Raw genomic sequence first — 11,355 nt, 5'->3', positions numbered from 1 at the left:
AGCGCAGTTACTGAGCTACCCACAGAAAAAGGTCATATTCACAAAGCAGCAAGTCAGGAGTTATTTAAAGAATGTCCTTTGACTAAAGTCTGCTTTCATAATCAGAGCTGGTTGGATATTGACTGAGCAGACCCTATCCTGATGTTTGGAATCTGCCGCAACAACTTTTAGATTTAGGTCTGTGCCACTGTCAACTAGAATCTTGCCAAAGACGGGAAATGATGTTATTCTTAAAACTCAATTTTGCATGACTTCTACGCTGCAGTTATTTAGACGTTTCTAGAGAGTATGCTTCAGGTAAACTAATACAACATACAAGATAAACCAGGATTAAAGAACATGTTTTTTTGTTGCAATAATTTACCCTGAAAAGTGAAAGGAAAACCTAGTATTTCAATGTTTTGGCGAGCATACTGCTCCCCAGAACACAATACCATCGAATTATATGTAATCCATAAATTTGGCCACCCTGGACCTTTTAAAGAAACCTTAGTGGTACAAGAAGAACATTCCAAGTTCATTGGTTTACACAAGTGGTATTAATACTATCATTACAATTGGACATAGTTTATTTTCACTACTATTACCACTAATACAATAATAGTCCCTAATAGAGGCCCAATGAAGAGGAAGTGATGAGGGGATCGGCTCTGAGATTTTCCACCCCTAGCAGCTGCTGCGCGGCCTTACCAGGTCAGCGTTACAGTCACATTTGACCCCTACCGTGGGGGGTGTTTGGAACCTCTCCCCCCGTCGGTGGAACAGAGAGGGCAGAAGCCTCTAAAGTCTTTGTTTGGGCCGGCCAGCCCGAGCATAGGCCCGCCATTGTAAGTCCCAGGACTCCTATGCTTTACCTCTTGTTTTCTTTGGGAAGCAGGAAATTGGATGACTGGCTACCTGCTACAACAACATCCTGTACTCGAGAAGTCATCTTTTCACCCATACCTACCTATTATTTCCCCTTTCCATCATACGTAAGTGGTCAGCCAGCAGACTTCTGGTTCCTAGGGGCCCTCACGTGGGCTTGTCTGAGGGTTCCACTTGGGTTGAGATCAAATTGGCCCCAGCCTGATGCTTCCGTTGAAAATAGTTTTGGGGCCCAAATAGGGCTTTAGGAGCCAGATTCCACCTCAGGTTAATGGCACTTTGTGAGCTGATTGGAATGGCAATGATGATGGTGTGCAAAGTGAATGCCGTCATTCAAATGCAGGCCCACTTATGCCCATGTCAGTACCACGTCAGATCAATTTCCTTCCACCAGAATGATCTTCTTAGGGTTTATTGCAATAAGAAGAACACCAGACCAAACCACTTCCCAGTGTAAAAACATCCTACAGGATTTTTAAAAATATACACCAGGTTTTGTGTGGGCGCAAATGAGTTTAATCAGATCCTTCTAAAGGAAAGTCCCCCACACCACATGAGGTATTAATGAAGATTATAAGGCTAGCTCTACATTCACTCTCTCTCTCCCTCTCCCTTTCTCTCTCCCTTTCTCTCCCTTTCTCTCTCCCACTCTCTCTCCCTCTCCCTTTCTCTCCCTATCTCCCTTTCTCTCTCCCTCTCTCTCCCTCTCCCTTTCTCTCCCTATCTCCCTTTCTCTCTCCCTCTCTCTCCCTCTCCCTTTCTCTCCCTTTCTCTCCCTTTCTCTCTCTCTCTCTCTTTCCCTCTCCCTCCCTCTCCCTTTCTCTCCCTTTCTCTCTCCCACTCTCTCTCCCTCTCCCTTTCTCTCCCTATCTCCCTTTCTCTCTCCCTCTCTCTCCCTCTCCCTTTCTCTCCCTTTCTCTCCCTTTCTCTCCCTTTCTCTCTCTCTCTCTCTCCCTCTCTCTCCCTTTTTTTCTCTCTCTCCCTTTTTTTTTCTCTCTCTTTCTCACACACACACACACACACACACACACACACACACACACACACACACACACACACACACACACACACACACACACACACACAGGGAAAGAAATAAAAATATAGTTGCCTTAGCGACAGACGGTCTGCAGACAGTTGTAATAGAAATTGGACTAAATAGCATGTAAATGCCAAGCATTGGTTCTGTCCTATAGTCTAGCCAAGACGCTTCATACACTGTCACTTCATAACTCACATGTGGCTGGTTGGAAGAAATTATCGAAGTATTTTATATATTTTATAAAATGATTTATTCATTTTAGCAGATTTCAATAGGCAACATCTGTATTTTATCAATATCTTTCAAATGTTAAAAAAGCAAGAAAAAAAGCTGAAAAGTACAAAAAGTAAGACAAACTTGTTTGACAGAAAAAGTGTATTCTAGGAAAACCTAACAACACAACTTTGAATGAAATCAGATTTTGAGGCACTTAAGGTTTGGCAACACTGAAACGGTTTGAGTGTCCGCAGGTGGCTGCAGTCAAGCATTGAGGGCCATGATTACGGATCGAGAACTGAGGAGATGTTCTCAAAAAAAAAATCTAATCACAGACTTGTCATCGCTGAGTGACAAGTGCTAACTCGGCCAGGGTGAGAAACTGCAACATGTAGTCTACACTAAGATGAATCCATTCCTTAATTTATTTATTCCAATACTCCCATCGCAGTAATACTCCAGGAGTTAAATTGTATGGGTATAGAAAATATTACAACCCCTTTCACTTAGATCTAATATTGTCCTCATTCGACAGAGAAGTGTAAAAAAGACTTTGGACCTTGCCAGACCAAGTACTACAGTATTTACAAAAGGGGAAACACTGGGGTTCAGACTGACTAAGAAATGCTCTGCTCCAGCAACCGACTCTCCAGGGATATTATAGGATGGCTGGTGTTCTCTGGATGTTTGTGTTGGGGGGGACTCCTATCAGGACAGCCTGTCTCCCCTCACTCTGAGCTGGGTGAGGCAGCAGAGTCTATGTCGTCTGTCTCCAGGTCGTTAGGGGAAGCAGGCTGTCCTCCTTTCACCCTCTTCCACTTCATCCTCCTGTTCTGGAACCACACCTTCACCTACAGGACATAGACGGGAGGTGTCACTACAATGCCTGCATCAAGTCATGTATGTAGACATAGCCACAGGAAGTAGGGGTGCTGAGGGTGCTGCTGCACTCCCTGAAAAATGTGAATTAAGAACAAATATTAAGAAAAAAAAGATTTTTTGTTTTGTTTAATACTGTAGACTACATCAGTCATTTGTTTGTTTTTTGGTGCTTGTGGAAGAGACTGTGCAGTCTCAGTGTAAAGCTTAAGTTCGGGTTTTGGACCACACTCCTAGTGGGTTGCAGTAGCTAAATGCCCACGGATCACTATAGTCTACTATATAAACACATTGAATATGACCCATGACATAATTTCCTTGGACCCAGTCCGCCGCCGTTCTGTGTCGACCGGAACCCACATACGAGCTCAAGGGAGGGCTGACCTCCGTGCATCCCTCTCAGCATTCCCCACGGCAACACTGGGACAGACTAGTCTGTTCCCACACTATTTTTATGAAGACTGTCCCCTCGTCTGATACTGTCTACCTCTCGTGACTGAAGGAACGGAAAACTGCCAAGCTATGTAGGATGCGTCGGAAAAAAATCATAAAGAATTATTGAGCCAAAGTTGCAATGGGAATCAGAGCCCGGAGTGTAGGATTGGGACCTAGCTGGCTTTGAGCACCAGAGGCCTGGGAAATTCATCTTAGAGCAGGCTATTTGCAGTCACTGAGAAACTATGGGCTCGTTGGGCAGAGCAGGGAGTGGGCACAGGGGCTGGAACTAGGGAGAGGAACAGGACAGACTGCCAAGCCCTTCCAAATGTTAGCCTTGTCTCACCTGGTTCTAAGATCTGCTGCCCAATCACAAGAGAAAGCTTCAAACATTAAACCAGTTGGACACCTATTAGGATGAGTGGTATCAACGAGAAAATAACTGAGTCTGTAGTTGTAGGTAACAGAATTTTAGCAGAGACTCAACTAAGTTTTTAACTATGATCCAGCTCTTTATATCAAGAGCATTGTTAATTATATGTCCGTTTTTAAAATAATTTGTGGTTAATAATATTGGCCTTCAAATCACATATTCGCATCCAATCAACAGACTCAGGCTCTTCTCTTGTTTGTCAGGCAATTGGCTGAAGACATCCTATTTCTCATAGACCTATTCTTTCTTTACCTTTAAAAAAATGAAGGCTTATAAGATCACTAAATATTGTCATTGTGTAGAAACATTCTGGTGTAGGTTGTGTGTCTGATGCACTATCTCCGTTACCTGTCTCTCCGTGAGGTCCAGGTTGACAGCGATCTCATAGCGACGCAGTCTGGTCAGGTAGTTATGGTGGGTGAACTCCGCTTCCAGTTCCCGGAGCTGCTCCTTGGTGAACGCTGTGCGCTCTTTCCTCGCTTTGCAGTTAGAGTCCACCTTGAAGTCTTGAATATCTGGAGAACATAAGAAGAGGACGTCGTTGTTATTTCAGGACTATGCTATGATGTACAGTAGTGTTGAGAAATGATTCCGTCAAATGATGTGCACGTATATTGGTTTAGCACTGAATTTGGACACAAGTTGAGTGGTTTGTCTGTCTGGTATTAGGCCCATTTCACAAAGAAGAGGTCAGAGGTCCTCTCAACTAACAAATCTGTCCGAGCCCTAGTCGTATACACTCAGAGAGCAACCGGACCACCACTCTACGAGAGACCACCCTGACCTGTCCCACTCCCATGCACCCTGAGTTACGCTATCTAACGACCAGTGCCCCGGTCAAGTCAACGCTCCTCTGCCCTGCAACGGGGACCGCAAAACCAGGCGGCAGAGGGCTTGAGTTAGGGAGGAATGCAGCGGAACATCGTTAAAGCCTCTAAGAACAAAGGCGGGGATGTGTCCAGCTCAAACGTATGTGTCTCTGGGAAGACGGGAAGACTTCCCCTTCTAGGCCAGAGGAGAGGAGGCTGATGGCCATCGCTCAGTAACTCACACACAACCTGACAGCCACCTTGCCTCACCAGCCTCTGGAAAATAGGAAGCATTCTTATCGATACAGCAGAGCAGAGGAAAGAGGAATTATGAAATCATGTGCTGTACGTGTGCATTGTGTTAACTGGTTCACTTTGATTATTTTGGGTAGTAAAGTTTGTTTGACAAATGTGTACAACAGGGAATTCAAAGGCTTTTGGTTGGTAGAGATTTTGAAAGTTATTTTCCTCTTGGTAACCTTGGTGAAAATGAAATGTACATAAACTACATGAAAGCCACTTAATCATTCCTTGTTAAAAATCTCGACTTTATATGATATGGAATGATTTTAGGTAGTACTTGTGCATTGGTAGCGACACTAGCTGCTGATGTAATCTTGAGAAAATGGTTCTAATTTGTCAAAGTGAGAAGTTCTGCATTGTGCTTGCCAGAGCATGGAGCCAGATTGTGAAATGGACTGCAGTGCCTGGTCCAGATGTGACTGGGCAGATCCAGACTCACTGTGTGGGTGTGTGTGTGCATGTGTGTGCGTGTGCATATGCATATTTGCTTGCGTCTTTCTGCGTGTGCTTGCCTACGTGCATGTGTGTCTGTTTGCATGCGTCTTTGCATGTGTATGTGGATGTCTAGGTGTGTGTCTATACAACTTAGTCAAAAGACTCCCATTCAGAGAGACCAACCTGTAGCCTATAATGCCTCATGTTGAGAACGCCAAATTATTATAATTAAAACCCCATTAATGGCAACGTGTTCCAAGTGTGCTGCTCTGGCCTGGTCTGGTCTGGTCTGGCCTGGTCTGGTCTGGTGTGGTGGAACTGAGTAGATGTGAGAGCAGGTTTAGTTTGCTGAACACCTGGCAGGACAGATTTAGTAGGCACACACACCGGCCCTCAGTAAACAGGCCTCAATAAATATCCTGCACAGCCAGAGCCCGTAAACTGAAGGGGAGAAACTCCTGCACCCAGCGGGACTCCGTAACACAAACAGCATTTGCCATTTTGGGGGGGTGACAGTGCAAAAGTAATTTGTCTTAATTAACACTCAATTAAGCCTGTTGTAAATACGTGGGGGTTTCTCAGACTTAAACAGAAATTAAAATGACTGTTTAATTAATTACATGATAATTTAATGTATTAAAGTGTGGGCCAAGGTTTATAAAAGTACAAAAATAAATGTGTACACGTACAATATGTTTAAAAAAATTTTTTTTACAGTAAACGTAAATGGTGTCGTAATTTGTTTTATATTGGAGTGGTAATATGTTTATTAAAGTTCTTACTGAAATTGTTTACAGCCGATTTGTTATAAAGTTGATAAATGAACAATGATAACCAGATGGTGGTCAGGCAAATGGATAAAAATCCCCCTGAAAAGCTAATAGGTTTAGCAGCACTATAAAACTGTTCTAAAGATATAAACATCTAGTTAAGAAACTGGCTCATATCTGTGTCAGTATTATTACAACAGGGCTATGATAAGCATCATTTTAAAAGCATTTAATTAGACACCATTCAAAATGCATCGCTATTGTAATGAAGCTGGATATATCTCACCCTGCTTGATTTAGACTAAACAGGGCATCTCTAAACTAGTTCTTACATTTTTATAAACCATTTGTGTTAAACCTGTAGAGAGGCCTGACATTCCTTCAGTCAAAACATGTAGTAACCTGCACACCAAGAGGTTGAACCTTTTGAGATGGTTGAAAGTATGAATAAAGGTGAATCATATCATTAAAGAGCTATAGGCCTAAATATGGTCGCACTGTTGTCGAATTTCCTCTAGAGAGTTATGCTCTAGAGAGTTACGTTTTAACCCAAAACGCTCAGACCTTTTTATTTCCGTCTACATGGGCCCGTACCTCTGTCTCACTGGGCCGTGGATCCAGCTGACCTGATCTAACTTGGTTCCAAGGCAAGGCCACTTGTACTTTTCAGCCATCATTTACATAACAATGGTTATCTGTGAACTTTTAACACCATCTCTGTTTGATGATGCAGAGGTTGTTGATTCTGCTCGAACACAAGTCTTTAGTGTCACACTCCTGAAGGAAACACAATAACACTAGAACTCACATTAGCGTTAAACACTGGTGACACCCTGGTGTGTGTTAAGTCCTTAGTGGAAATGCAGCCTGTATCAATGCCTTAAGGGTATATTCCTAATTCTAGGTCAAAGTATTCAATGCACGTTTGAATGGTCGTCTATGAAATACTGGGTCTATACAGTGGTCAAACGTGTTGCATGTGTTCAGTGGGATATTCTGTTACAGCTTAACGACAGGAAAATGTCAATGGATAAGAATGTAAAAGTGGGGTTGCAGGCAAGAGATTTTACCAGACGTGGTCTGGCATGTTTGAGTGAGGGCTACAATACGGTAACCCAAGAAAAGGGAAAAAATCTATATTTCCCCCAATTAAGTGCCTAAGGCCAGTGTCTGGTTCCCTAAGAAGCAGATCTTAAATTAGACACGTTTATTGAATGTCTCCAAGCCCTACGTGATTTTCCTAACGTGGGTATTGCATCGCAGTTTTGGCCATCCTAATATAGCCACTGGAATTCTGATCGAGGAGGTAATACATTTATCTGCAAAAGATTTCCCTCATTCTAGAGAGGGCAGGTTTGGTTTCCATAGCGTGGCTGAAAGCTGAGGGGAATGCCTTTACCAGATGTGCTGAAAACAGTCAGGTTCGCTTTTCCTCTCATTCAGCTAGCATGAAATTGGGAGTATATTTCAATAACACATCTACAGCTAGAAGATAAATGCCAACCGTTCCTATGGCTATTAACTCAACAGCAAGTCATTAAAAATGGCAGGAATTAGCACTTCATGGATATCAGTTACTGTACCAGAAATGTGGTATCCAGTTGGTCTGATGCTCTGACATCATTGATAACGATGAGATATTTAAATCAATTATCAATGGGCAATTGCAAGTAATAAACAGTTGCCTGTTGATGTTGATATTGCTTATAATGCTTGCAATGGTATTGCTTATAAAGACATCTAATGATATATTTGCTATAATGGACCGTGACCCATATAGTGTAACGTCATAAGAATATGAGACATGCCGAGTTATTTGCAGACAAACATCTCAGTTGATTTACACCAGCGGCATCCTGAAAGTTGTCATGTCTCAATGAAACAAAGGATACACGCATGCAACAAAGATTTACAGTAGATGTTGCGTTAGTCATTTTGACCTTTTTTTAAGAGGCTTAAAACAATGAGAGGACGCAACTGGTCCAGTCGGGATGTTCTTGAACACAAAGTGTCGTCACCTTTTGCATATCTATGTGTCCAGGCTCTAGGGCAAGACTGTCTTTTGGTGAGGAAACAGATACAGAGATTCTGTCCCATTGCCAGCAATGACATGGGCAGTAGTGAATGTGATACCATTGTCCACTGGTAGAGTACTCTGATGAGAGTGTCCCTGCAGAATATCACATCTCTCTTGTGGATTCATGACGAAAAGGGGTTTGTACAAATAGCTGTGTCAAATCTGGGAAGCGCGATTTAATTTCTGTCTCTGCACGGCATTTGACTCGTATTTGCATTCTATGTAGGCCTACTGAAGTGGTGTCTTTTCCCACATCTTTCCAGTCATGGTATTTACCAGCAGCCCAACTGATCCCATCTTGGCTTATCACTGACTCACCTGCTATGTCTCTCTTCCTCTTGGAGCTCTTCTTCTCTGTGTCGGCCGATGCCATACTCTGTGGCGAGTACTCCCCCTCCAGACACCCGGTCACTGCCCCTGGCAGCCTGTCCCCACCTGTGCTGTCTATCTCCCCCGCTACGCCCCCCACCACTCCTCCACCACCCACCGCCACTGGCTCCACCGGACAGGCCTCCTGCCCCCGGCCCCGCATCTCACACGGGGGGAACTGCCAGTCGGCCCTCTGGAAGCCCGCATGGGGCTCTGGGTAGAGTCTGTCATCGCGGGGGAAGCTGGCGTGGGACGCCGGCACCAGGCAGGAGGTGGAGAAGTCTGTGTAGGCCAGGAACTCAGGCTTCTGGTGCAGGGAGAAGGGGGTCTGCTGGTAGGGCGACTGGAGCCCCGCTCCGGGGTGAGGGTTCCTCACGCACCCCCAGATGGGGCTGCCGGGGTGGGCGCTCCGCATGCAGCTGCTGGCTGGCTGATCCATGATGATAAACACCGATAAATGCTCCCTCACACACACACACACACACACACACACACACACACACACACACACACACACACACACACACACACACACACACACACACACACACACACACACACACACACACACACACACACACACTCACACACACTCCTGGAGTGAAGTCCTTGCTGAGAACTGACAGTCCCTTCAGAGAGTTCTCCGGTTCTGTCAATATGGGGTTAATATCCACTTCAGCTTGTTGGTTTCAAACGCACATCATCTCCCCAGCACATCCAACTCTGGAAGAAGTTACTCTGTCTGTCTGTCTGTCTGTCACTGACTGTGGCTTGTTGACTGTCCTCAGTCCAATGTGTAAGGATGGAGACCTTCCTCTTCTTAGTGGGTCTCCCTCTCGCGTGTGTGACGTCGTAGAGAGCAGCTCCTCAAGTCTCCACACACACTCACACACACTCTCAGACACACCGGCGAGTGGACAAATGATCTGACTAGCTGTGCTGCTAGAGGAGTGTTAGGTTAGCCCCTGCGTCTGCACACACACTGACACACTCCCTGCCGACTGGGCTGGCTGTTTTCACAGTTCTAAGACATTCCTGACAAGTGGTCCCTCCTCCCTTTTAAACACATAGGTGGGTAAGAGTGTAACCTGAGCTTGAAGAGGAGGAGCCCTGGCGGCCACATGTGGGTACCCGGCGACCAACCCAACCAACCCTGCCTCATTAACTATTAATCACAGTAGAAATGTTATATGCACTTCTAATGGCCTTTCCAGACGTGTCGCTCTTTTAAGAGACATTGTCTGTAAAACACACATGAGAGTAAAGGTCCGGCGGGCGAATGATTCTACTCCTTAGCGTTTTTTGACACATCATTTTAGCCCTACACTCTTTAGAGGAACGTTGACCTCCACGCGTTCGCTCTACACCCCTGGTCCCAGTCTGTCTTCTACAATCTAAAAATTGTTTCTCTCAGAAATAGCTTCATGCTTCTGTATATGTCTTTAGCCTTGAGGTGTGTGTACTATACAGCCTAATTGGCCTGGCAGGATTCCATTTAGCGTTTGGGTGATAAATTGGTTGGATTTGGTAGCTAACGACTCTCACACGTCTTGAGTACACTTTAGTGTAGTCAGATGGAATACGGGATTTCAGAGCAGTATTTTAGATTTTAAATTGTCCAATTCATATTTTCTTACTGTGTATTATCTTGGAAAATAATGTAATTAATGTAGGTTTCTTTTTTTCTTTTTTAATTTTTTTTCACAGTATCTGATTGATTGTGGCTTCACCGTGCAATGTTTCACACAATTTTTTTTTACTGTGACACTTCTGTCAACAGGTTGTGTTTGCTCAATATTTTCTGATGAGTGAAAGATAAAAAGGAATAACAAAAAATATATATGTTTGTTTACAATAAAGTCGATTTAAATCAGAAAAACCAGATTCATAAACCACTCAACGCCCTTGATCATGGTATTGTATCTCCTGAGTTATTATTGTATTTAAAAATTGAATCGAAGAAAATATAAATTCAACCTCAAAGTACCATATTGCACTTTCAATGTCACTTTCTCCCTGGGCCACTAACTTTACACAACCACATGTCCACAGAAGAGAACAGAGTGTTTCTGAGTAAACCTGAGATGAGACTTCTCTCTGTCCTCCTACTGACCCGACCTTTCTCAGCAGACCTCACCACCGTCTGACACACACACACACGCACGCACACACGCACGCACGCACGCACGCACACACACACACACACACACACACACAGCCTGCCTCTGTGGGACCATGAAGTGTTTCAGGTCACATGCAACCTCTTTCCTTTTACCCAGCGAATAGTTGAGCCATGAAGCATCCCCTTTTTACTGGCAATCTGGGTCATAACGAACCGCAGGGTGCAAAGGTTAGACGGCATTTGTGGTCAGACCAGGGGCCATCTTTGTGTGTGTGTGTGTTTGTCTTTGTCTGTGTGTGTGTAATAAGTATGTTTAGCTGTTGGTTTTAGCTACAGTGTAAAAAGCTAGCAGCCATTTAAATCTGTACCATTTGGACTAAACCAACTACTATGGTTTAACCCTAATTCCCATAATTCCTATTCCCAGGATGCATATTTATTGTGTGTGTGTGTGTGTGTGTGCGTGCGCGTTCATGTGTAAGTCACTTGAGTCACTCAAGTCACTCAAGCAGGTAGCCTAGTGGTTAAGACCGCTGGGCCAGGTTGTTGGTTCGAACCCCTGAGCAAACTAGGTGAAAAACCTAGGTGAAAAATGTGC

General features: G+C 44.2%; 1 protein-coding gene across 1 annotated transcript; it reads right to left on the bottom strand.

Moving 5' to 3' along the window:
• Positions 1–2,140: 2,140 nt before the first annotated feature.
• On the bottom strand, positions 2,141–9,649 carry LOC115158411 (homeobox protein MOX-1). Its single transcript, XM_029707322.1, has 3 exons — positions 8,585–9,649; positions 4,221–4,387; positions 2,141–2,976 (listed from the first exon to the last, which is right to left on the bottom strand). The coding sequence occupies exons 1-3, from the start codon at positions 9,072–9,074 to the stop codon at positions 2,854–2,856; spliced, it is 780 nt and encodes a 259-aa protein (XP_029563182.1). The 5' UTR covers positions 9,075–9,649; the 3' UTR covers positions 2,141–2,853.
• Positions 9,650–11,355: the final 1,706 nt, after the last annotated feature.

This window comes from Salmo trutta, chromosome 2 (assembly GCF_901001165.1).
Source record: "Salmo trutta chromosome 2, fSalTru1.1, whole genome shotgun sequence".
Lineage (NCBI taxonomy): Eukaryota > Metazoa > Chordata > Actinopteri > Salmoniformes > Salmonidae > Salmo > Salmo trutta.
Note: the sequence above shows the minus strand (reverse complement) of the source record. Positions and strands in the feature narration are given on the sequence as shown.

Coding starts and splice junctions, on each gene's coding strand:
- LOC115158411 (XM_029707322.1), bottom strand. CDS start 9,074: ATGGATCAGCCAGCCAGCAGCTGCATGCGGAGCGCCCACCCCGGCAGC. Junction 4,388..8,584: donor GAGGAAGAGAGACATAGCAG/GTGAGTCAGTGA, acceptor TATGTTCTCCAG/ATATTCAAGACTTCAAGGTG. Junction 2,977..4,220: donor TGGACCTCACGGAGAGACAG/GTAACGGAGATA, acceptor TATGTCCTGTAG/GTGAAGGTGTGGTTCCAGAA.